This window comes from Gopherus flavomarginatus, chromosome 2 (assembly GCF_025201925.1).
Source record: "Gopherus flavomarginatus isolate rGopFla2 chromosome 2, rGopFla2.mat.asm, whole genome shotgun sequence".
In the NCBI taxonomy this organism is placed as follows: domain Eukaryota; kingdom Metazoa; phylum Chordata; order Testudines; family Testudinidae; genus Gopherus; species Gopherus flavomarginatus.
The window spans coordinates 31,285,966-31,313,321 of NC_066618.1; the positions used below are offsets into that span (position 1 = coordinate 31,285,966).

The 27,356-nt window shown below is 45.2% G+C and overlaps 1 protein-coding gene across 10 annotated transcripts in view; it reads left to right on the forward strand.

The window, feature by feature from the left end:
* Positions 1 to 20,934, forward strand: part of ARHGAP12 (Rho GTPase activating protein 12) — a 166,519-nt gene extending 145,585 nt beyond the window's left edge. For all 10 annotated transcript variants that reach the window (XM_050939052.1, XM_050939053.1, XM_050939054.1 and 7 more), the window contains 7 exons: positions 823 to 925; positions 1,940 to 2,059; positions 10,813 to 10,911; positions 13,219 to 13,296; positions 17,604 to 17,738; positions 18,676 to 18,778; positions 19,318 to 20,934. In XM_050939052.1, the coding sequence (XP_050795009.1) occupies positions 823 to 925; positions 1,940 to 2,059; positions 10,813 to 10,911; positions 13,219 to 13,296; positions 17,604 to 17,738; positions 18,676 to 18,778; positions 19,318 to 19,492 (813 nt within the window). In that variant the 3' untranslated portion in view covers positions 19,493 to 20,934. The remainder of the gene's footprint in view (positions 1 to 822; positions 926 to 1,939; positions 2,060 to 10,812; positions 10,912 to 13,218; positions 13,297 to 17,603; positions 17,739 to 18,675; positions 18,779 to 19,317) is intronic.
* Positions 20,935 to 27,356: the final 6,422 nt, after the last annotated feature.

Consider the following 27,356-nt stretch of genomic DNA (forward strand, 5'->3'; position numbering starts at 1 on the left):
AACAGAATATGGAGATGTTACACTAAAGCCAACAAGAGCACCCTTACCAAACTAAACAGAATTGTGTGTTCTGTCCAGGTATCACATTGCAGGTACAGTTTCACTGGGGCTTTGGCAATAGCCCTTGGATTAGTTGGAATTTATGCCTGATTGTAGAAAATAATCCACACTGATTACATCTGAGTGAGCTATTCACTTTAACATGCTGAGAGAACACTGACATTAGCAAAAAGGATTAGGCTTTCAGAGGCTGACAAGATCACTATATCAAATTATCTTTGGTGTGTTGTTCTGACAACACTTTGCTTTGCCAATAGGCGTTTCCAGATTCTGACATAGAAGATTGCTTCTTATATATAGGCATGGCTGACAAAGATAGGGAAACTGCTTCATGTGCTCTTCCTGTACACCCACCCCCCACACTAAGCGATTTTGTGGTGGAAAACATAGTTAGAATAGTGAACAGCCTACCTCCACATGAAAGAATATTTTATAAATGGTTGGCTGGTTGTTGTTACAGAATCTCAGCAGGGCCTAGTGTTTTGACCTAATGATTGTCCAGTGATGTTTTCTCTGTTGGGCCTTGTGAACAGATCCTGTAACTGTTAAGAGTTAATACTAGTCTTATTGATACAAAAAAGAATATTGCTTACAAGACAATAGCTTCTGATTCCAAGAAGTTACCAGTTTAATATTTTTAAAAAGCATTTTTGTATTATAAGACACTATATGGATTATGGTTGTTAATAAAATATACCGTTGTCTGTTCTGAAAACTGTCAAGCTATAAGAGAACTAATCATTGTCTTTTTTTAATCAACAGGCAGTGGAGTCCGATGAAGCGTTTGAAGATGATGTACCGGATTCCCCAGGGGTGGAAAAACAAGACAAAGAGAAGGACCATAAAGACTCCAAGAAACTTCGTTGTAAGTTAAGCTAATTCCTAGTAAAACCTTCATTATTAATATCTACCTGGTTAAGATTGGAAATAATATAATTTAAGCAAAAAGAACTTTTAGTGCATTGCAGTTTAAAACACCTTAAAAGGATAAACAAATGAAAGATCATACAAAGTTAAAGTTTTCCAAACAATCCTAACTGCCCTGTACCCTTCCAGTGTACAATCCATATACTAATTATTATAACTACTTTTCAAAAATTTGAAATTTAGCTGTTTGGTTTCATAAAGCTTAAGCTTCATCAGTTGTTTTTTTGTAAGCTTTGCAAGATATAAGAGAAGTACTTCATAATTTGAGATTCAAATTTTTGTAGTTAACTTGATTTTTGATAAGGTTGAATGGAAGAAAAATAGTTTGCTGCTCTAGAATCCAGGACTAGTGAATAAAATGAATTCGAGGTTTCTGTACTGAACAATTGGAGAGCTTTTTAAAGTTAGCAGATATATCAATAAGTGAAGATCCCGTCTTTAAGTTTCATGTTTTTGACAAATTAACCTGAAACTTAAAAGGCATTGTCAAATGTGCAGAATAAACAAAGTGATCAGGCAAACATTTCACTTCTAATTATTTTAACTGCGTAAGTAATTTCATATCAAGGAGGTTTGATGCTGGATATGAAGTTTACAAATCTAAGGTAAAAAGCCTGACTTAGAAATGGTACAGTTGTAGTAAATTGTGTATGTGTATATGGCAATGTTGCAACTAATCCTTTGCCTTGTAAGCTCCTGTGAGAAGGGGCCATTCTTGAGAGTTTGGAAAGTGCCTAGCGTGTACCAGGTGCTTGCATAAATAAAAATATATAGAGAGAGAATAGTTTGCACTGTATATTTTAATGTGTTAGCATATACTGTTTTTTCCTTGAAGTATTTGCCAGTTTCAAATAAAGTTTTTCTTGTATTGTTCTCTAGCAAACTATTAGCTACTTACATTTAGTAAGCTTGTTTTTACATTTCTGTATTAAATTTACTTTTTCTTTTTTAGCCATGAAAATATCTAGCAGCGTGGATCCTTCAGAACAGAAGAAGACAAAAACAAAGCTGAAGAAATTTCTTACACGACGCCCTACATTACAAGCTGTTCGAGAGAAAGGCTACATTAAGGGTAAATTATCCTTATTTCTTCAGGAAACCTTTTGATAAGCTGAATTTCACAATCCTGTCTGTAGTAGAGCAGGAATTAGTGTTGTAGAAGAAACCAGCTTTATAACGTTAACTACATTTGACTGAAAATTAACCAGTTCTTGTTGTAACACATGGCAGATGTGATAGTTTCAGTTCCAGTCATTCTTTCAACAGCCCTAGTGGTCACCAAATTCAGCTACAGAGAGGAAGTAATCTTCCTATTATAATGGACAGAGGTGAAGGGATGGGGTGGATGAGGTCCCAAGAACCCACCGGGCCTTGGGCAATGCCTACGGGAAGCAGAATTCTTTTTGTTCTGCACTTTCAGCTGACAAGCTTGGGAAGCCAACACTCTTTTGTTGGCAACAAAATGATCTTACAATGCAGAGTTGAACACAGGTAGATTCTCATCTGTTACAGAAAGGGATCTTGTAGTATTCAAGGTACCAGACAGCCATGTGCTATTCAGAAACAAGTGAAATACCTAAGCCCAACAGGATGAGTTTAAAGAAGTCCTAACTTAAAATTTCTTTACTCTTGGTCAATTTGTTTTTAGCTTTAATATTTCTTAATTTTACTTCTTCTTCGAGTGATTGCTCACATCCATTCCAGTTAGGTGTGCGCGCCGCGCGTGCACGTTCGTCGGAAACTTTTTTACCCTAGCAACTCCAGTGGGCCGGCAGGTCGCCCCCTGGAGTGGCGCCGCCATGGCGCCCAATATATATCCCTGCCGGCCCACCCGCTCCTCAGTTCCTTCTTACCGCCGTGTCGGTCGTTGGAACTGTGGAGCGCGGCATAGCTGTCCTCCACGTCCCTAGCTCTCCTTGTTCTCTATCGTTATCTTTATTGTAGTTGTTAATTAGATTGTTAAGTGTAGATAGTAGTAGTTAAGTGATAAGTAGTTTGTAAATAGTTCTTCGCCGGGGGCTTAGCCCTTCCCGGCACCCGGCACCGGGCTCATGCCTGGTTCGCCGGGCTTCAAGCAGTGTGCGGCCTGCAAGAAGCCCATGCCTACCAGCGACCCCCACGACGCGTGCCTGAAGTGCCTGGGGGAATCGCACAGATCCGACAAGTGCCGCATCTGCAAGGCTTTTAAGCCAAGGACTAAGAAGGAGAGGGATCAAAGGCTCCGGACTCTCCTTATGGAGGCGGCACTTGACCCGGCGGCTTCGCAGGCCGTGATGTCGGCGCCGGCACCGGATCGCACCGGCACCGAGAAGACTCCCCGGCACCGACCTTCTCCGGCACCGGGGACAGAGCCTAGGCTGTCGAAGTCCATTACTCCGGCCAGGCAGACCCGAGTGGAGCGCCCGGCCTCAACATCGGCCGCGGCGCCGCCGGGTCCGTCGAGTCCGGTGCCGCCAAGCTCCCCCATGACATCTGGGGTCGAGATAGTGGTGCCATCCACACCAGAGACCTTCGCCTCGGCACGGGACCTCATAGCCATGACCGAGCCCACTCAGCTACCACCCCCGGTACCTCCGGTGCGGGTCGTGTCCAGAGGCAAGCCTATGATGTCGGCACCGTCTCGGGACTCACGTTCTCGATCCAGGTCCCGACGTCACGGTCGCTCCAGATCCCGCCGCCGCTCGCAGTCCCGGCACCGCTCCCCTCAGCGGTACCGGTCGCACTCGCGGCGCCGGTCGACATCGAGACGATCGCGGTCAGACTCCAGCCGCCGTTACCGGCACCGCGATTCCAGGAGCCGATCCAGACATTCGCCGCACCGGTCGACCTCCCGGCGCCGAGCTGGTGGCAGGTCCCGGTCCCGGTCGACCTCCCGGCACCGAACCGGTGGTAGGTCCCGATCCCGGCACCGAAGCGGCGCCCGGTACCGGTCCAGATCCCGGCACCGTGACAGAACCCGGTCCCGGTCCCGGCACCGATACGACTCCCGGCACCGGTCCCCGGCACCGAGACGATCGCCCGTGCCGGCCCGCGCGGACCCTTACCATCCAGGGTCCGCCCCGCCATGGCCCTCTAGACAGCCGTCCGTGTCTTCATTAACGGACAGTGGGTACGCGCTGGGCACCGACCGGCAGGCGGCGCTGTTCAGTGAGCCTCCACAGCAGGACCAAGGCCCGCAGCAATGGGGTTTCTGGACACCCTGGGCATATCATCAGGCCCAGGGCCCCCAACAGCTCTCTGCTAGGCCGGCGACTGCGGAGCGCAGGGCACCTGAAGCCTCGCTGTCTCGCCCCCCTCCCTCCCCGGATGGGGAGGAAGGGTCCAAGCATCAAGACTCCGCTTTGGCTCCTGAGGCGGAGGCGAGGGCCGAGGGAGACCCCCCATTAGACACTCTCTTGCCGGGGGTCTCCTCATCCTCCTCCCCTGATGAAGCGGTGGCTGGGACCTCCTCCAACAGCCCCCCCCGCTGGACCTCAGGGCGCACCAGGACCTCCTCAGGCGGGTAGCCCAAAATCTGAGTCTGCAAGCCGAGGAGGTCTCGGAGGTAGAGGACCCTATTGTGACCATCCTCTCGGCAGACGCTCCCACCAGGGTCGCCCTGCCGTTCATACGAACCATCCAGGCCAACGCCAACACCATCTGGCAGTCTCCGGCCTCCATTCCTCCCACTGCGAAGGGCGTCGAGAGGAAGTACATGGCTCCTTCTAAGGGATACGCGTACCTCCACGTACACCCGACTCCGTGTTCCCTGGTGGTCCAATCCGTTAACGATAAAGAGCGTCACGGCCAGGAGGCTCCAGCCCCCAAATCCAGGGAGGCCAGGCGGATGGATCTCCTCGGCCGTAAGGTGTACTCGGCTGGGGCGCTGCAGCTCAGGGTCTCCAACCAGCAGGCCCTGTTAAGCAGATACGCCTTCAACTCCTGGGTGGCAGCAGATAAATTCAAGGAGCTGCTGCCACAAGATGCTCGTCAGGAGTTTACGGCCATCTTAGAGGAAGGCAAGAAGGTCGCACGCACGTCCTTGCAAGCCTCTTTGGACGCTGCGGATTCGGCTGCCCGTACCCTCGCGTCGGGTGTAACAATGCGTCGCCTCTCCTGGCTGCAGGTTTCCGGCCTTCCGCCGGAGCTCCAGCACACTATACAGGACCTTCCTTTCGAAGGCCAAGGATTATTCTCGGACAAGACAGACCCCAGACTCAAGAGTCTGAAAGACAACCGAGTCATCATGCGGTCACTTGGGATGCACACACCAGTGACACAACGCAGACCCTTCCGGCCGCAGCAACAACAACAACAGCGCAGGCCGTATTCCCAGTTCCGCCAGCGGCAGGACCTTAACAGGCGCCGCGGCAGGAACGGAAGGCGCAGGCACTCGGGGAACCAAGGGGGGCAAAACCAAGGCTCCTCTAAGCCCCCGCCTGGACCCAAGCCTTCATTTTGAAGGTGCGCCCGAGGGCGCAGTAACAGTTTCCCCAATGGATCCTTTCCCCCCGTTTTCCAACCGCCTTTCGTTTTTCCTCCCAGCGTGGTCCCTAATAACATCAGACCGCTGGGTCTTACGCACGGTGCAGTCGGGATACCGCCTGCAGTTTGTTTCATTTCCTCCTCCCCGCCCCCCTTCCTCGTCCCTCTTCAGGGACCCCTCTCACGAGCAATTCCTTCGGCAGGAGGTGCAGACGCTCCTCGGCAAAGGAGCTATAGAGGCGGTGCCGGAGAACGAGAAAGGCAAGGGGTTTTATTCCCGCTACTTTCTGATCCCCAAGGCCAAGGGAGGCCTCAGGCCTATCCTCGACCTGCGAGAGCTCAACAAGTACCTGGTGAAGTTGAAGTTCCGCATGGTTTCCTTGGGGACCATTATCCCATCCCTGGATCCGGGAGACTGGTACGCCGCCCTCGACATGCAGGACGCGTATTTTCACATTGCTATCTGGCCACCCCACAGACGTTTCCTTCGCTTCGTTGTGGGGTCTCTGCATTACCAATTTGCAGTCCTCCCATTTGGCTTGTCCACGGCCCCGAGAGTGTTTACGAAATGCATGGCAGTTGTTGTGGCGCAGCTTCGGCGCAGTCGTATCCACGTGTTCCCGTATCTGGACGATTGGTTGATTCGGGGCACGTCGGAACAACAAGTCTGCAGCCATGTCCGTGTGATCACCGACATGTTCGCCACTCTGGGCCTCTTGGTGAACACAGACAAGTCCACCCTGGCCCCCACACAAAGGGTGGAATTCATCGGGGCCGTCCTGGACGCCACTGTGGGCAGGGCCTTGCTGCCATTGCAGCGGTTCCAGGCCTTGTCGGCAATCGTGCAACGACTACAGACAGCCCCCCTGACGTCAGTGAGGACGTGTCTAACCCTGTTAGGCCACATGGCGGCCTGTACTTTCGTGACCAATTACGCTCGGCTCCGCATGAGGCCACTCCAGTTGTGGCTCATCAGTCATTACAGGCCGACAAGACAGCCACTAGATATGTTAATCACGATCCCCCAGAGGGTCTTAGATTCTCTCGGCTGGTGGCTGGACCAGTCAGTGTTGTGTGCGGGTCTCCCCTTCCACCCATCTCAGCCCTCGGTGTCCCTAACAACAGATGCCTCAGATCTCGGCTGGGGGGCCCACGCAGGGACCCTGAGGACGCAGGGCCTGTGGTCCCAGGAGGAGGTGGGGCTACACATCAACATGCGGGAGTTGAGAGCAGTCCGTCTTGCTTGTCAAACGTTCTGTCATCAGCTCCAGGGTCGTTGTGTCGCGGTGTTCACCGACAACACGACGACCGTGTATTATATCAACAAGCAGGGCGGCACCAGATCCTCCTCCCTGTGCCACGAGGCGATACGACTCTGGGACTTTTGTGTAGCCCACTCCATTCACCTCATGGCTTCCTTCCTCCCCGGAGTACGGAACACGCTGGCGGATCGATTGAGCAGATCCTTCCTGTCACACGAGTGGTCCCTTCGCCCAGACGTCGCCCTCTCCATCTTCCGGAGGTGGGGTTATCCCCGGGTGGACCTCTTCGCGTCCAAGGGGAACAGGAAGTGCCAAGCGTTCTGCTCCTTTCAGGGCAGGGAGCCCGGGTCGATAGCGGATGCCTTCCTCATCCAGTGGTCGACCCACCTGTACTATGCGTTTCCCCCATTCCCGTTGGTCCACAGGGTCCTTCTGAAGGTGCGCAGGGACAGGGCTCACGTGATCATGGTAGCCCCGGCGTGGCCCAGACAGCACTGGTACCCCATGCTGCTGGACCTGACCATAGCCGACCCAGTTCCCCTGCCCCTTCATCCGGACCTGATTACCCAGGAGCACGGGACCCTCTGTCACCCAGACCTGCAGTCGCTGCACCTAGCGGCGTGGCTCCTGCGTGGCTGACTGGCTCTGAGCTGCGCTGTTCCACGCCGGTGAGGGAGGTGCTCTTGGGCAGCAGGAAGCCGTCCACAAGAGCGACATATTTGGCCAAATGGAAGCGCTTCTCCTATTGGTGCGTGGAGAGAAATCTCCGCCCTATGGAAGTTTCAGTAGCCGACATCTTAGACTACATTTGGTCCCTCAAAGGGCAAGGTCTGGCCATATCGTCGTTACGAGTCCACCTAGCGGCTATCTCCACCTTTCACCCGGGTGCGGATGGTCACTCTGTTTTTTCCCACCCGACGGTGTCTAGATTCCTTAAGGGGCTGGAACGTTTATACCCTAACGTCCGTCCCCCTGCTCCAACCTGGGATCTTAACCTGGTGTTGTCCCGACTCATGGGGCCCCCCTTTGAGCCGTTAGCTACTTGCTCCCTGCTTTACCTCTCTTGGAAGACGGCCTTTCTAGTAGCTATCACCTCAGCTAGACGGGTGTCGGAACTCCGGGCTCTTGTGGTAGACCCCCCATATACGGTCTTCCACAAGGACAAGGTGCAGCTGAGACCACACCCTGCTTTTCTCCCCAAGGTGGTCTCAGCCTTCCACGTCAACCAAGAGATATTCCTCCCGGTTTTTTTCCCAAAACCTGACTCCTCAGGCAGGGAGCAGCAGCTCCACTCGCTTGATGTCCGTAGGGCTCTCGCGTTTTACGTGGAGAGGACTAAGCCCTTCCGCAAATCCCCCCAGCTTTTCGTGGCAGTAGCGGACCGCATGAAAGGGCTTCCTATCTCCTCCCAGAGGTTATCCTCTTGGGTAACGTCCTGCATCAGGACCTGCTATGACTTGGCCCACGTCCCTACGGGCCGTGTGACTGCGCATTCTACCAGGGCGCAGGCGTCGTCGCTGGCTTTCCTTGCCCGTGTACCCATCCAGGAAATCTGTCGGGCAGCGACCTGGTCATCGGTCCACACCTTTGCTTCCCACTACGCCCTGGTCCAGCAGTCTAGAGAGGATGCGGCCTTCGGATCTGCTGTGCTCCATGCCGCGACTTCTCGCTCCGACCCCACCGCCTAGGTATGGCTTGGGATTCACCTAACTGGAATGGATGTGAGCAATCACTCGAAGAAGAAAAGACGGTTACTCACCTTTGTAACTGTTGTTCTTCGAGATGTGTTGCTCACATCCATTCCACACCCGCCCTCCTTCCCCACTGTCGGAGCCGCCGGCAAGAAGGAACCGAGGAGCGGGTGGGCCGGCAGGGATATATATTGGGCGCCATGGCGGCGCCACTCCAGGGGGCGACCTGCCGGCCCACTGGAGTTGCTAGGGTAAAAAAGTTTCCGACGAACGTGCACGCGCGGCGCGCACACCTAACTGGAATGGATGTGAGCAACACATCTCGAAGAACAACAGTTACAAAGGTGAGTAACCGTCTTTTATTTGATCTTTTCCAAAAAGTAGTTCTTAAATGATACGTCTTTGTATCAGACTTAAGGCTACATGTACACTACGAGCTAGGGGTATGATGCCCAGCTCGTGTACATGTACTCGCACTAGCTCTCATCTGTGCTAGGGTGCTAAAAATAATAGTGTAACTGTGATAGCACAGGCAGCAGCATGTGGTGGCATTTCTAAATATATCATACTTCCAGATCGTAATTACAAAGGTAAATTGTGGGATTTTTAATTGGGATGGAGGGAATTATTCCCAGACTGCAGCTTTGCATTACATTTTATAATTTGGAACTGACTTTATGCACTGTGTGTAAATTTCTGAGAAATTAGTTAGTATGAACACTGATCCAAGTTGAACTGTGTGCGCAAATTCAATGCTGGTGTTTGGATCTAATAAAGGTGTTTTTATTTAAGAAGCAAGCATATAAACTTCAAAAGTTGGTGCTATTAGTTTATTTTAAAATATAAATCTGCAATTCTGCATTATCCTTGTGTAATGAGTTATACAGAAGCTGTTAATAGACACAAAAATGCAAAAGCTTTTACAAAAAAGTGTAGTAAACTACAAAAGCAGGTGATTAGAATAAGGAAAATGTTGAAAAAACAATCTCTAGGAAAGCACTGGAGAACAGCATGCATTAATTATAGTAACTGTTTTTAAATGAGCTTTTACTACATGAAAAAGTACAATTAAGGAAAATACTTTGAAGATACAATGGAAGAAAACATTAAGAGGCACAGGGTGATGGTTAATACCCATAACCCTGTAGAGATATCCCATTATGCTCCAGTGATAGAAAACTCTTTAGCACTCATGTCAGGAACAGGAGGCCACTTAATTTATTAAGAGCCAAAACATGCTTGGTGCTGTGCATGATGCAAACACAAGGGCAATCTGTGGTCCAGGGAGAGCTTTCAACCTATAACAGAAAGAAAAGGAACCTGGAGTACCCCAAAGGGGGGCACTTAAACACTTGCAAGTGTGTATTTTTTGCATGTGTTTGTGGCCCTCAAAGAAGAAATGAATCTTCAGAAAGATTTTAAATGAGGAAGTGAAGTCTGGTGGACCTGAATTAGGAGGCAATTGGATCACCTGTGCAGAGCCTCACTGAAGTCAGTAGGGCTGTGCACTGATACGAGGATCCACCCTTATGGATCCAATTGCAACATGAGGGCACTTGTTATAGATCTGGATCTCTGTTTATAGGGGTATACTAAGTTAAACAGGTAGATGATGTGAAATATTGTTTAGTAGCTCTTCTAAAGTAACATTAAAGATAATGCCAAAAGTTGTGATTTAAATATTCCTTATTGGTACTCCCTATCTCTGTACAGAAAAGTTGGGCACAAAGATTACAGTAAATATATATTGTATAATCCTGTGATTATTCATATGAGTGCAAAATACACCCTAAAACATGCAAATCCTTTAAGGTCCCTTTTTACAGTAACTGTATCCCTGACATTTTATAATAATTCATTGGAGGCTGTCAGAGTGATTTCTATAGACGAAGCATTTAAGATACTTCATGTCTGAGAGCTATAACAATATCTAAGCTAGGTGGATAAGTATGTATCTTAAGATGTTTTATACTTCCGCCCGTTGTGATAGTAACAGATTTTACTGAAGTTCATTGACATTCTCAAGGTCATACATTGAGTTGGTGGCTGAGAATTTAATAAATTAGTCTTTTAACTTCCAATCTTTTACTCGAATCGCCAGACATGTTGGGCCAGATTGTCAAGAGTGCTCAGCTCTCGCAACTGGAGGTGAATTTTCAAGCGTTCAGCACTCAAAAGTTACCACTGCTCCCCAGGAGTACTGAGCTCTTTTGAAAACCTTGTTGAGTATTGAGCTCTTTTGAAAACTGTGCCCGTTGCTGCTTGTTACCCAGCATGGTGTTGCCATATATTCTTGGTATATCACTGTTGTACATGAACTAGTTTTATCCTTTGAAGCTCATTCAACTATAAATGAGGGTTGGTTTTTTTTTGTTTTGTTTTGTTTTGTTTTATATACTTGATTCCAGATCAAGTGTTCGGTTCCAATCTCACCAGCTTATGTCAGAGGGAAAACAGCTCGGTGCCAAAGTTCGTGAAGCTGTGCATTGAACACGTTGAAGAACATGGTAGGGTGCAAATGTTCATCTCTTGTTTTTTATCTCAAATCTCTGAGAGTCAGTATCTAATTTTGGAAGCTTAATTCTTATCCTGTTTCCAAATGACTGGTAACTGAGTACTGTGAAGTCTGAGTCTTATAGCTGGAGTTATAGCAATAGGATGTCAACAGCTGGGATGTAAGGAGGGAAGGGAACCTGAACTAGTATCCAGTGAGATCGTGGCTAGCAAAGAGTAGCAAGAGGGAACTGGGAACAGCTCATCATATTTGGGGATGGGATTGTTGAAAAGGACCTTGTCAGTAGGTAACTAATAAAATTGCTTCTTATCCTTACCTATGTTAACAAAACACCATTTGCATTAAAGACTGTTTATCCTACAAGTTCATTTTAGGGACGCCTTACCTGTGTAAATACATTGAGAATCAAGGCCTTCAGTTAACACTAAGTCATCTGAGATTCCTTTTGCCAGTTACACTGATAAAACTTGGAAAATTTGCTTGAAACTGTTCAGATTACCAGATTTCTACATTTTATGTGATTTGTTCAAGTGCCCTGATTTTGTTGAACATGTCCTTCTCTTTTCCTGTTCACAGTAAGAGAAGGCAAATCTCTCTTACTCAAGTATTTAAAGTGAATCTAGATTGAACGTTAAAATTTTGGAAAGTCTGAGGTATAAGATGACCCAAGGCTTCTGCATTTTATATGTATAAAAACTTTTAGGTAACAGTGGCTGCATATTTATCCCCACCCTGACTTGTGTCCTCGCTTGTCTCTTGCTTGCTTGCTTGTTGTGGTCGTTACTAGAATTCTTATGAGAGTAGTATTGCAAGTGGATCACTTACTCCCTTGTACTGAAACTATTCCCATGTAGTGGCTGATGCTAAAGATCAAAGTTGTGTGTAAGAGAATCTACCCACCCATCTTTTTTGAGCACCCCACTTCCTTCCCACCTTAGATCTGGCAAATCACATTCAGGACCTGAGTGGGAGCTAAGGGTAAATGTTGCAGGGCGAAATAGGTGCCCTCCATGGGGGAAGCAGCTACAGTGAAATAATATGGTGCAACTTGTAGCCACCCTTACTGCTGCTGTCTGGTGACTCAGTGCAAGAAGGAAGAGCAGGAACTGGTTCTATTGTCCTCCACCCAACTCCAGAAGCTGCAGTGGATGTGTGTTTTCTGCATTGAGATAGGACAGCAGTGAAAGAAGCAAATTCTCTTTTACCTTAAAGTGGACTGATATGAGCAGCTTCTTCCCTCCTCTTCCATCTCCATTCCCCAACCCATTATCCCTGCAGAGAGAGAATGGCCAATAGATTGTGGCAGTAAAAGGTAGTGGGGAACAGATGGGTGGGACAGATGGTACTGACAATTGTGCGCCATATCTCCTGATGCTTCTGTTGCATCAGGATACCCTGTGGATGGGATTAAGGGAGTTGTTGAATCCCGTCTTTGCAACACTCATATCAGCCAAAACAATGCACTGAATTCATGTAAACGTTATGAGCATCGGTAGACAGAAATCCTTCCTGTCTTCCGCACTTGACCACTTTTGATCTTCTGCAACAGCAGCCGCTGAGAAGTAGTTTTTCTCCTTTTGCCAAATCCAGTGTTTTCATCGAAACTGTAAAGATGTTAACATGTGGTAGGGATGGAGGGGATATCTGCTTGCCACGAGAAAGTAAGGGAACAGGGTGGAATTAAACACACATGAAGACTCATAAACCAGTAGAATGGGTGGTATCAGGTGGACCTGGTCACTCACTATCAACTTTGAGATGTTTTCCAGAATAACTGACTTAGCTTGGTATAGTCGCCATACATTTTGGTAAATATAGTATCAATGTGAAAGGAAAACCTAAATCAAAAACCCTACAATCTCACTGCTAGTATTTTAGGATTAGTGGAGGTATATGAGAGAGCGAAAGCGCGCATATATGTGCAAGAGAGAAGGTGAAATCCTTCATGTACTAAGCATTGGTTTGCTAACTAAATCTTGGTGTGAGATTTTTAAAAACTAATTGGAGGGTGGGCCCCTAGCCATCATTGAAAATCAGTGGGAGCTGGGCACCTCACTCCTGAAGACTCCTTCACATTGTCTGAGTACACATCACATTTTAGACATTATTTCAAGCATAAGTTTAGCAGTGGCAAGATACTAGTCAGCAACTATCTCTGCAGATAAGTAAATAGTTTTCATTGTGACAAGAGGTTTTGAAGTTCTCCAGATGGTGGATTTTCTTTTTGCTAACTCGAATCTCTAAAATGAGCAGACTGACACATTTAAGTATCTAAAAAAAATTTTAAAATTTGTTTTAGGATTGGATGTTGATGGGTTATACCGAGTTAGTGGTAATCTTGCAGTGATACAAAAGCTAAGATTTGCAGTTAATCATGGTAAGTTCCATTCTCTAACTGTATTATCAATTTGAAAATATATGCAAGAGTGTTTGTCAAAATTGCTAGAAAGTTCTTCAGATTGTGCACTGATTTTTGGTCCATCTGTTTAAAACAATATGACAACATTTCATGAGAAATATCTAGGAGTTTTCAAAATGAAAATGCTACTAAATAGCAGCTTCTGTGCTCTTCAAGGTGGGTACTGTCTACATCATACAGTGCTGTTCATACAGTGCCCAGCACACCAGAGCCTTGGTCCTAATTGAAGCCCTCTAGTCACTCCTGTAATAATTCTGAAGCAACGTGTGGCATGGCAGTTTAAAAGGAATGACGCTCAAATAGAATATTTTTATATCTTATGGAAAGCAAGAGAAAAAGTATTTAAAAACCCAGCAACCTTATATTAGCATTTAACATTTGTCTATCCTTCTGACCTTGGGTGAGAATCTCTATTGTGCCTTGAGGCAGTCCAGCAAAGGACTCTCAGCCTAGAGCAAAGGTGGGCAAACTACTCCCCTGGGGCCGCATCCAACCCTTCAGACATTTTAATCCAGTTCTCGAGCTCTAGGCAGGGAGTGGGGTCCAGGGCTTGCCCTGCTCCATGCATGCTGGGGCTCCACGAGGCTCCCGGAAGCAGCGGCACATGCTCCCTGCCTCCCCCCCCACCCCCTGCCTCCTACACATAGGTGCAGCCAGGGGGCTCCACACACTGCCCCCACAGCTCCTATTGGACGGCAACCATGGCCAATGGGAGCTTCAGGGGCAGCGCACAGAGCTGCCTGGCTGCGGCTCCGCATAGGAGCTAGAGGGAGGACATGCTGCTGCTTCTGGGAGCAGCTTGAGGTAAGTGCCGCCCAGAGCCTGCTCCCCTGACCCCCTCCCTCCTGTGCCCCAACCTGCTGCCCCAGCCCCGATCCCCCTCCCACCCTCCGAACTCCTCGGTCCCAGCCAGGAGCACCCTCCTGCATCCCAACTCCCATTCCCAACCCCACCCCAGAACCTGCACCCCCAGCTGAAGCCCTCACCATCCCCCCCCTGCACTCCCAACCCCCAATTTCTTGAGCATTCATGGCGCACCATACAATTTTTCTGTACCCACATGTGGCCCTCGGGCCAAAAAGTTTGCCCACCTGGCTTAGAGGGAGAGGGGATTCTAAAGTAGCTTAAGCCACCTTTGCCCCTCCCAGTCCTTTGCTGCTCTGGAGGCTGAAAAGGCTCTTTTTTATAATTTAGGTAAACCAATGGGCCTGTCTGAGTTACAGCAACCTCCCTAGGACTGCCTTATGGGCTTAGTGCTGCCCATAATCTCCGCACAGCTGTGACCTTACACCAGGGTTGGGAGTGCAGGGGGGACGGGACGGGACGGTGAGGGTTTTGGCTGGGTGTGCTGGTTCTGGGGTGGGGTTGGGAATGAGGGGTTGGGGTGCAGGAGGGTGCTCCCGGCTTGGACCGAGGGGTTCGGAGGGCGGGAGGGAGATCAGGGCTGGGGCAGGGGGTTGGGGCACAGGAGCGGGTCAGGGGAGCAGGCTCTGGCTGGCAGTGGGTCATCAGAATGAAGTCTTTCAGGTGTCTTCCACAATGCCTGAGCTAGGAGAATCCTCCCCCAGACAAATATGGAGCTCTTAGAGCCCCTTTACACTGCTCCAACTCTTCTCCCTGTTTTTTTCCAAGTAGATGCAGCCATGTATTCCACTTAGGTGCATGCATATCCAGGGCAAGAATGTTTGCCTAGCAGAATCTGTAGAAGGGCGTTGCTTGTACCTTGTTGCCATAGCCCCTCCCCTGGCTGAATGAGGTGGTGCCACTCTGAGCCCCCTCGGTTCCTTCTCACGGCCTGTTTAATTTGCAAATTGCTCACCAAACAGACTTTCAAGTGGTGAGGGATCTTGATCTGAAGCAGCATGTGGTCTGCTTCGGCACCAAGGCCCTTGTCAAATCAGAGGTTGCCCTCAGGTTCTGAGAATATCTGCTGCACCTTCGGTTGTCAGGTCTTGCACTTAGTTCATTGAAAGTGCATCTGGCAGCAATGTTGGCATTTCATCCCACCCATTCAGGGAAGATCTGTCTTCTCCATTGCAGTGGTGGCAAGATACTTAAAAGGGCTTTTACATCTCCATCCTCTGATCTGAGAGCCATTTCCTCCGTGGTCTCTTAACTTGGTACTAGCAACTTTAATGGGACCTCCAGTTGAGCCTCTGGCGTCTTGTCTCTTTCTGATTTTGTGTCCGAAAACTACATTCCTGGTAGCGATAACATCCACAAGAAGAGTGTGAGAGTTGCAGGCTCTCATGTCAGAGCCTTCTTAGACACAAGTCTCCAAAGACCAAGTGACTTTAGACAAAAATTTGGGGTGTGGTCGTGAAGTTTCTTCTCAGTTTCATTTGAACCAGGTGCTATATTTACCTGTGTTTTTTCCTAAGCCACATTCATCTCCATACGTTAAATGTCAGGTGATGTCCAGCCTTCTGTCTGGACAGGACTAAAGTGTTTTGTGCTTCTTCTCACCTGTTTGTGTCTTATGTAGATTGTACGACATATGGCGTAGTCTTTTCACAAATGATCTCTAAATGGATAAGATCTTGTATCAAGACTGCATATAAAATAGCTTCAGCTATGCCTCCTCAGTGTGTGCAAGGTCATTCTACACGATCTGTTACTGCATCTTCCAGAGGATGCAAGTTTTGGTCAGGCGATCCTACAAATCTTGTTTAGGTAGACTCCAAGCCCCGCCTTCCGGGGGATACAGCTTGTGAGTCATGTAAGTGGAATATATGACTGCATCTACTTGAAGAAGAAGAAACTGTTACTTACTGTAACTGTGGTTCTTCAAGATGTGATGCAGCCATTTATTCCACAACCCACTCTCCATGCCCTCTGCACTGGAGTCTCTGTGCACTCCAGGTGCTCAGTGCAGTGGGAGTTGGAACACCGCTGCCAGGGGAAGGGCTACAGCAAGAAGGCATGAGTGCCATCCCTCTACGGATACTGCTAGGTAAAATTATCTGGCTCTTGCATGCTGGGTGTGCATTGTAACCTGTGGGTGCCTTCTTCAGTACCTGGAGACACAGAAATCAGTCATGGAGGATTTTCAGCAAGGATTGCAAAGAGTTAGCCTCCCCACAATCAAGTCCAAAGGAACTCAAAGAATTAACTTAATTCTTAAGTACCAACTTTTAAAAATCTTATGATAAAGAAACATAATAAATAACTACATTTTTTACAACATAACATGGCTACCTTATAAGTCACACACATTATCTTCACAGTTATACAGAAACATAAAAAAAAAAATTAAATCTAAACAGGTCAGTTCCCACAGAAAAACAGTGAGATGAAACTCAGAGTTCCCAAAAGCTTAGGTTGAGTTTACCTGAGTTTCAGTTAGTCTTTGATCACCAAATTTATACAATCTGCTGAGTTAAAAGCAACATCTTTCCTCCACTTGCTTGTAGGAATCTTCAGTTGGAATCCATGCAGACTCTTTCTCTGCTGAAATCAGTGTTAGCCAGTCAACTGATTGAAAACCCATATACTTGTTTGAGCAGTTGGTTAAACAAACCAACACTGTTACAAGAAAAATACAAAACAGAACAGCAATAAATGACTTTCTCCATTATTACATTTAAAGAAAAGGTGGTGAATCATACTAGTTGAGACAATTTAACTAAAATGATTTGGCTAAAATCAAACATTGTTCAAAGTATATGATTAAAATAAAAAATTATTTTTCCCTCCCAATTTTTCCTTTCTGTATTTAACATTGCTAGGGCTTCCCTGTTGAAGGGTTAACAGTATCACTAACCTGCTGCAAAATGCTTTAGAGTTAGAGACAGCCTGCTTTTCTGTTCCTGGGCTCAGCTTCTCCCAGCCCACACAAAGCAACATGGACTTTTGTAAAGCAGCTGCCCTCACTGCTTGCCCTCATGGAGTCCGACTGTACCAGTAGGGAACCTATTGAGCATACCCAAAACTACCACACCCAATTCCAGAAACTTCTGGATGTGGAGTGCTAAGTGTGCATCCGCCTAGCAACAATGACAGACACAACTCATACCTTCTCACCCACCAGTAAATCTCTTAGAGGTATCTCCGTATTAGGCATGTGGATTACATGCACACACCTAAGTGGAATACATGTCTGAATCACAACTTGAAGAACCACAGTTACAGTAAGTAACAGTTTCCTCTGGTCCCGTTACACTGGGTAATAAGAATCCCATTCATTGTTCAACTTGTATAGGAAATAGGTAATTAATGATGAATATCTACTAGATTATAGTAATCATCCATATGCTTTCTTTCAGATGAGAAATTGGACTTGAATGACAGTAAATGGGAAGATATACATGTCATCACAGGAGCTCTAAAAATGTTTTTCAGAGAACTGCCAGAACCACTCTTCACATATAATCATTTCAATGACTTTGTCAATGCAATTAGTAAGTCCATAAAGCATGCACAGCATTTTCATAAATCATAAATATTTAAGTATGCACGGTGCACTTAATTGTAATATGTTCTCCTTTTCACTATTTAAAAAGGAGAAATTATGAAATTTTGTAAAGGTTTTACCTTATATGCAGTTGTGGTGTAGCTGTGTCAGTCCCAGGATATTAGAGCCAAGGTGAATGAATGGTCCTTGATATATGCTAAACAATCTGTTCCACCTTGTATTTAGTTATGAAACTGAGTACATTTCCCAGACATGAAGAAGAGCTCTATGTAAGCTCAAAAACTTGTCTCTTATCAACAGAAGTTAGTCCAATAAAACAGTGGCTCTCAACCAGGGGTTCTGTGTACCCCAGGGGTTTGCAGAGGTTTTCCAGGTGGTATGTCACCTCATCTAGATATTTGCCTAGTTGTACAACAGATTACATAAAAAACACTAGCAAAGTCAATACAAACTAAAATTTCATCCAGATAATGACTTGTTTATTCTACTGTATATACTATACATTGAAATGTAAGTACAGTATTTATATTCCAGTTGATTTATTTTATAAAAATGAGAAAGTAAGCAATTTTTCAGTAAGTGTGCTGTGACACTTTTGTATTTTTATATCTGATTTTGTAAGCAAGTAGTTTTTATGTGAGGTGAAACTTGGGGTACACAAGGTAATCAGACTCCTGAAAGGGGCACAGTAATCTGGAAAAGTTGAGAGCCATTGCAATAAAAGATATTATCTCACCCTTCTTGTCTCTAAAGTGTTACCTTCAGATTATCAGTAATATTCAATATGGCCACCAGGTGGCAATGTATTACTTAATATCAGCACTGTAAAATTTGCTTCATTCAGTTTTTGGTAAATTATATGCTACTGAAATTTTAAATAAAAATATTGAATTTATGGTGTATCTGCCTTTTATCTTTTCCAGAACAAGAACCAAGACAGCGTGTTCATGCTCTCAAAGATTTAATTAAACAGTTGCCAAAGCCAAATCAGGATACCATGCAGATACTTTTTAGACACCTCAAGAGGTGAGTAGTAGAAGGAAGAGGAAGTCTTAATGTACTGCAGTACTCTCTTAAAGCTAGGGTGACCAGATAGCAAGTGTGAAAAATCAGGACGGGGTGGGGAGGCACCTATATAAGATATATCGGGACTCTCCCTATGAAATCAGAACATCTAGTCACCCTTTTTAAAGCTGAGTGATCAAACATTAAAAGTCCTCGGGGAAGGTTCTAATCATGTTTCCTTTGATGTTCATGCTTCATCAAAGCAAAACACTTGTCTGTGTTTATACAAGCTTATGGAGAAGCAAATCCAACTTTTGGACAGTGTTTTTATTAGTTGTGCTTTAGCTGCGAAATTTGTAGATTATAGGGACAGAGCTATTGTCAAATATATTTTAAACAATGAAAGTGATTACAATAGTGGCATGTTTCATGAATGACAGTAAATATGGAATAAATATTATGAGGAAATACTGATTTGGTTTTGTTTCTCTTCTCTGTTAACACATTATTCTCTCACATGGATGAATTTATTTTAAACACATATTTTCTTTTTTCCCCAGAGTTGTAGAAAATGGAGAAAAGAACCGAATGACTTATCAAAGTGTAGCAATAGTTTTTGGACCAACTCTGTTAAAGCCAGAGAAAGAGACGGGTAACATAGCAGTCCACACTGTTTACCAGAATCAGATTGTAGAATTAATTCTGCTGGAACTGAACTCCATCTTTGGATGTTGAAGTTTTCTCAAAGTTAAAACTGAAGATATGAGTTGGCAACAGATTTCCATCAGAAGTCAAATCTCTCTGTGTACATGATGTATTGTGTTTGTGGACCAAGCGATAGCTCAATTTTGCACTTTTCAGTAGGATGGGAGGGAATAAACGGGAGGAGTGTTTGACCGATTTAATTACTATTCATGCAAATTAATAACCTTTTGAATTTCTTTATAATTCACTTATTACATTGTGAATATTTCAAAGCCTGTTTTAATAATACAAATTGCAATTCTAGTATGGGCATATACACTGGATTTCTTGGTGAGAAGCTAAGATTAATCTCAGACTGGATAATCTGGAATGGCTTTTTTTTTAAAGGTTCACCACTTGGTAGAGTGAGGAAAACACTATCAACCGGCTTCAAAAATGTTTAATACTTTTAGTGACAATAAAATTTCATCCTATGCTTATGTACTGAAACCTGTGTGGATCCTGTCAGCAGGGATTCTGCATGTAGTGTGACTGTCTTTAAACTAGTGCTAACAGTGGCCAGTGTGGTTTACAGTAATTCAAATAATCCCTCATTTGAGGCTTTTTTTTTTAACTGTATTATATAGCATCCTTGCTGGATCTTCTAGTTGCTTGATAGAGCAGGATCCTATTATTTCAAACACTGAATTTGTAAGAATATCCAGCAGAGGATTTGTTCTGTGACATATTAGAGTTTTATTTAATACACACATCCATTTTTCAGGGTATTTCTTGGGCTACATTTTGTGCTATACTGAATTGCAGTTACCAATTCTAATTAAATACCATCATTATCTAATGCTATACTGAGTTCACGGTATGATCCTGTGGTAGTGAACATTTTTGGATGTAAATACAAGCTAAAGACTGAATGACCTTTGACTTATGTACATAATTCAGTTGTTGTATAGTCTCAAAGTACCTTCTAGTTGCACATTTCTAATCATGGTTAGATTAGCTACAGGTAGAGTAACACTTCCAGTGGAGGTCTAGGTTTCCTCAGATAAACAGGTTACTCAAAAAACTAAACGTGCACTTTTAGATGTTAATTACATTTGCAGGCAAATAATTGTAATGCAAATGGTACTGGAAAAATACTGTGTGCTTGCTGAATTGTTAATGCACTACAAGAGGAGCCTTTTAGGTTATTTAATATGTACAGGATACATTAGAGAAATGTATTACAGATTCTAACATTTGCAAATAATGGAAACGTTCCAATAGATGTTTGTTTGGAAATAATGACATAATGCTAAATTTGAGAATTTCTTTTTACATTAATAATGTAGATTAATTTGTAAAATAAAGTTGGTTTTGGAAGAATGTTGTTATAGGGAGCATGGTCTACGAAGATTTTTAAATGTATTTTTTTAGACTAACTGCTGTACCTGATATTTGTTATGTCTAATCTGAATAAAGAAAACTATTAGCTAGTTTGGAGTTTGCCAGTCCAAATTTGGATGACTTAATCCCCTGTTGAATTTGCAAACACTTCCAAATATTCAGTTGTGTCTGACTGCCTGAAATGATCTTCCCTGCAGCAGAGATTGTGCTGTGATTAAAAATGGCGTGTCTAACTGAAACTTTTAAGAATCCCACTTTTCCCTCAACAGTAGTTGGATTGTATTATGAAGATGGGTAATTTATAAGTTTAAATTTGCAAATATTTATAAGTGTTCCACACAAGTATTTTTGTCCTAATGTTTGATATATTCCACACACAAACCGCCTGCTCACAAAAGGAAAGCAGACAAGGGGTGAAATTATCCCATTTGACCTTTGATCTTTTATATGTTGAAGGTGTGAATTCCAGCAGCAGAAAGCTTGCTTGAAAAAGTCTTTGTAGATAAAAGAAGGGACGACTAATCTTGTGGTTTTCTCACTTCATTTTTGTTGTGGTAGTGGTGAAGTCTTGCGGTTTGTTGCAAAACAACTTGGGTGAGAATCGTGATATCTATAAATCGATGTTGCATTTTCAACCTCCTGTTGAGATTTAAAAGTACAATTTCTTTTTTGATACTTGTTCTGAGACGCATCATTCTAGTAGGAAATATAAATGAAGTTGAAATTTGTTATAGTTTAGTCAAATCCCAATTTTAAAAAAAGATCAATTTCCTCTGAATAGCATTGTTTAATTACAGATCATGTTGTCTAAGTGTTGCTGTAACAAAGTAAGAAAATACCTGTTTTGAATATCCTCTTTGAACAGTGAGGAATGTAACTTTCCATTATATTCCCAGAGAATTAAGTGTTTGTTACTACATAATACAGTATAACTTTTGTGCAGCAAGTGATATGAAAGCTTTAAGTTGCTAAATTTGGGGAGATGGAAATACTTCCCCAAAAATCCAGATAATGTGGCAAGAGTTAAACACGTACTGCAGTCAACAGAAAAATAAAACTGATCTACTTGATGGTAAAAGACAGACAAACCAGCTAGAAGTTTTGTACATTAGAACCATGGCAGTTTGTTTACATATTTAACATCTCTTACTTCCTTTTCAAATCCTAGTAATAGATATAAGTTTGTAGCAAATGGTGTCTTCCATGTCTAACATTAATCACTTGCCTTGCTGCTTCCTGAAATTGGCATACCTTTAAGTTTAAGGGCTTTATTTTTACATTGACTATTTCAAAGCCAGTGTGGAACAGAACACAAACTGATGAAGCTGAGCAGCAGAAAAGGTAAAGGTAACTATTTACATTTTATAAAAGTTTTATCTAATGTATAGAGCCCAAAATAGGAATAAAAATGCGTAAAGAAAAGTGAGTAGTCATAGAAGTGAGAGTATAAACTTGATTTTTTTATTAAAACTGGAGACATTAGTATACCAGACGTACAACCTGTATCCCCACTGTGGCTATGCACTGGTGTCAACTTGTTTTACAAACTCAAGTTTTGTCCCATGGGCAATAGCTGCATGCCTCATGGAGGTGCTGAATATAGTAGTACTAAAGAGTGACATTTGGAATAGCTCAAGCTTGATATTGAGGACATTTTGCTGTAGTTACTGTGGATCAATGAAGAGAACTGGTCACAGATACCGACTACTTTAATAAGTGTATCCAACCTTGTAAATAAAATAGTTTTCAAATTGACCTGACATGTCCTTCTGTTGATTTAAAAAAAAATCTCTTGAATTTAATCAAGTCTTACAAACTGGCAAGACTGTCCTGAACTTTAGCCACCATCAGCTGAAAGCCATGATTAATTCCCCCTTTATTGAACCCTCTGCATTATGACATGCAAATCCTAACAGCCTTTGGTAGAGAAGATGAGTTAGAAAGTATTGTGCTGTCTAATTAAAAGTTCAGTCTAACACAGTTAAATAGCTAGACTTTTGGTAGTTAATTGCAGAATGCCACTTTTTGTTTCCTTTAAAGGAAACAACTTTATTCAGACACAGAAAAGAGCAGAGATATTTTGGAATCAATTGGTAATTCATAAGCCATAAACTTAGAACAGGCACCGTCAGACATTCTGCTCTGAAGAAGGGAGGTACAGAATATCTAATAAGGCATTCTGCAAAGAGAAGGTACTTCCTCTGAAGAATCTTAATTAGTCTCCACAATTGCAAAGTTTTGTGGGCAAGCAGCTGCTGAGGCTGTATTCTGTTGGCTTACAAAGTAGCCCTATGTGATTACGGAACTTAAATGAACATTTTTCTTCATGGCATTCTCGTAAACAGAGCACTTGTAAAACAAGATAACACTGTGACAAAGCAACATAAAAGGCATTTGGAGGGAACCTGGCCTCTTTTGGTCCTCTTTTCCCTGAAGAATCAAATGGTAGCTCTGACATTAAAGATCTTGCAATTTCTTTAAGTTGGCCAGCTTCACTGTTCAGAGAAAAATACATAAAGACACTTAGAATGATTTTTGTGAAAGAAATGAGTGCCTAATCTACCCGCAGCAGCCTTGTAAATATGTGTAAATCAGCAGTTCTTAAATGGAGGCTTAGTTTATGGATGGAATGAGATTCCTTTTGGGAAAGGCCTTGGTAATGAACAGGTGCTACTTTTAGGATTGTGTCCTCCTACTGCATATTCCACAGAAATGTAGCTTATTAGGAAAACAAAAATAGATCTCACTGGTTTTGGGTAAGTAATGTTAGCTGCAGGATTCTAAAGGTGACAAAAAGGAGATAATGAGAGAGAGGGGGGGAGACTGGAGAGATCAGACAAATAGTCCAAAGCAATTGGAGACGGAAGAGCCCAAAACAGACAACTAGAAAAAAAACTGGAGAGCAGTAGACTGGCCAGGAAGCAGAGATCTGAGCGAGCCAGATTGCATGGAATTCTGCTCTTTTCTGTCAGCCAGCATATTCTGTGTAAAAGCTACACAGCTCATGAAGACACGTCTCTATAAACTGACTGGGGGAGGGTTTCCTCTGAAGCTGTGGGGGAAAATCTGCTGCCCCTTATCTCCTAGTATGGAAGGATTCAGTTCTAAGCAGGCTATCTTCTCTTTCCAGTCCTTGGTTTTGCTTTTTTCAGTATGTATATGCAGGTTTTGCTTACTGCTTACTATTAAGAAGCCTATTCTGAGCCCAGTTTGTGACTCCAGCGCACATGAAGCTGTGCGAACTGGCTGACCCTGGGAAAGGTCTGACAGTGCAATTAGGCTGGTGGGAAAAGGAACTTAAGCTAACTGGAAAGAGCAGCTCAATGAAATAAGCTCCCTCCACACATCCCCATCATTCTTCCAACCACGTGTTTCTGGAACTGCAGTAATGTCTCCCAGCCTCAGCATGTGCAGTAGTTTCTGCAGCTGAAGAACTGTAGCAGATATTATTTATCTGCCTCCAAATTTGAGGCCCACTATCTACCCTTAGCAAGAAGCAATCTTGCCTGTGGCTATTGTAGCTCAGCTCCCTGAAACCAAGAGCCTGTGCTGCTAGCCGCCCCACACACGCACAATACCTTCCAGGGCGCCGCAGACCTTGCTTTCTCTGTTCAGGCTAGCACTAGGCACACACCAATCCCCGAGTCCCCACTGTTCCCTGCAGCATCCGGTACCTGTCACTGGATACTCAGTAATTACCAAAGGAAGAGCACAGACTGTCCTTGATACTCACAACCAATTACCTGCCCCCACACCACCCTCTGTGCTTGGGGAGCATGGCTACAGACCCACACAGTACAGAGCAGGTGCGCTCCTTCAGAATTGGTGTTCCATATCAACTGGTGAGAATTACATGCAGTCTGCAACATGTGCCAGCACTTTAAAGGATGGCAAGAGTAATGACAATGTCACCTGCATATTATAGTAACAGACAAAGGGGAGCAAGGTCCCAAAACTTGTGCTCCGAAGCACTAAAATTGAGGAATTGGTGTATCCAACGTGACATCAACAGCTTGACCTCTTACCTATCTGGACACCAGAACACCATGGTGGACTCACTGAGCAGGAGATTCGCACTTGGGGTCTTGTGAGAGTTAGACATGAACCCTGCAGCACATATTCAACTGCTAGGGATTCCTGACCATAGATTTCTTTGCCACACTCAAAAACTCCAAATGTCCACAGTTCTGCTCAAGAGCAGGTCTGGGTCAGCTGTCTGAGGGACGCCTTCCTCGTTAGATGGGATGTACTGGTTATATGGCTTTATTGTTTGAAGTGCTTCACAAAATCAGGTGGAACAAGCCACGGTCATTCTCATAGCCTCAACATGGCCATGACAGACTTGGTACCCATACCTCATGCACATGGCAGTCTGTCCACCAATCACCGTACAGTTGACTCTACATCTCCTCTTGCAGGACAGAGGCCAAATCTTCCATCCCAATCTAGAATGCCTCTATCTGAAGGGGTGACCTGCAATAAAGGATTTTCACTTGAAAGTTAGACACCCACGGTATGCACGCAAGTCTCCACCACTGTGATGAGATTATACCCCTACCTGAATCTAATGTGGAGGGTCCACCTCAATATACCCCCTTCCCATTTTGCTATACCATTTCTATGTAAACCCTCTACTGTAATCTTGATTCCTTTTATAAAGTTTTGTGCAGCTCACTAGCACATATTATAGTAGCACCCACAGGCTGCAAGCCAGGTCACAATGTGCTATGTGCTGTACACATAGAAGATGGTTCCTGCCATGAAGAGCTAGGACAGTAGCACCCACATGCTCCAACCAAGATCAGGACCCTACCATGCTGGGCACTGTACATATACTGGGACACAGTACATGGCCTAAAGCTCTTACCTAAATGAGACAGAACAGTTGTTTAGTACATAAGTTCAGTTTAAGTGGGAGTTCTCATGTATATAAAACAGTACTATTGGTCAGTGTGACATACTGTATCTGGGAGAGGGCCCTGTAAATTCTGCCCCCCCCCATATTCCTCATTTATATAAAATTGTGGTATTGCATTAAAGCATGCCATGTGAGGTATCAGGGAAGGCCATGAGCTGCTGAACGTCTTTGTTCTAAGTATGTAAATCATTAGTGCTATGAAGTTATGAGACTGTTATATGGCTGTCACTAAAACATGCTCTAAATAGGGGAATTAGCAGCTCCCCAGAGACAACAGCAAGGAAAAGTAACCAATGCCTGGGTCGCTGTCAACCAACCATCAACAGCCATTGTCCAACAGGGAGGCTACGGTGCAATGCCACTCGCACAGGGCCACACCAGGGGAATTGCTCAACCTTGCATGGTGCCTCAGCAATGCTCACCGGACATGCCTGGGCTTGTATTCTCCAAGTACGTAGACTAAGGAGCTAAAACAGAACACAGTGGCCCCATGCTTTGCTGTTTCTCCTCTCCTGCACCTATGCTGCAAGCAACCAGAACACTGAGAAGACTGAAGACGCCATTTTGGAGACTGGCCCAGGTGTCAAGGGTGAAACCTGTGTACTATGAACTGCAATATCTAATGGGTGGGGTGGGGGGGCAGAAAATCCTTAATCTACATGTTGCCTAGTCTAATAGGGTTGAGAGTTTAGACTGCGTGCTTATATTTTGGTAATTCTGACTACAAAAGGTAGAGTTTAAGTGATTATAAGTTATAGGCAAAAAGTCAAACTTGTTTCACTGTTTATCTTTACCAGTGAGTTTGCCAACTTTCTACTTGCACAAAACTCCTTCTCACGCCATTCCGCCCCCCCCACCCCCGCCTGTTGCTTGCTCTCCTCGCCTTCACTCACTTGCTCAGTTGCACCAAGCTGGCTCAGGGGTTGGGGTGTTGGAGGAGGTGAGGGCTCTGGCTGGGGAGGTGGGCTCTGAGGTGGGGCCAGAAATGAGTTCAGGATGCGGGAGGGGACTCCAGGCTGAGGCAGTGGGTTGGGATGTGAGAGGGGGTGAGGGCTCTGGGGTGGAGCCAGGGATGAGGGGTTCAGAGTATGGGAGAGGACTGGGGGGCGAAGCCAAGGGGTTTAGAGTATGGGAGGGGGCTCTGGGCTGAGGCAGGGGTGGGGTATTTGGGGGGCATATGGGCTCAGCTAGGGGGACAGGTTCCACAGTAGGGCCAGAAATGAGGGGTTCAGGATGTGTGAGGGAACTCTGAGCTGGGACAAGGGGTTGGGGGATGAGAGGGCTCTGGCTGGGGGCTGTGGGCTCTGGGGTACAAAGGGTGCTCCATGCTGAGACCAAGGGATTTGGAGGGAAGGAGGGGGATCAGGGCAAGGGGTTGGGGTATGTGAGGGGGGCAGGGGTGCAGGCTCCAGCAGGAGCATCCCTCAAGCAGCTCCCAGAAGCAGAAGCAGCATGTCCCTTCTCTGGCTCCAAGACAGTGGCACAGCCAGGTGGCTCTGTGCACTGCCCCGTCCCCTAGTGTTGCTGGGCACAGTTCCTGGCCAATGGGAGCTGCAGAGACAGCGCTTGGGGTGGTGGCAGCGTGCTGAGTCC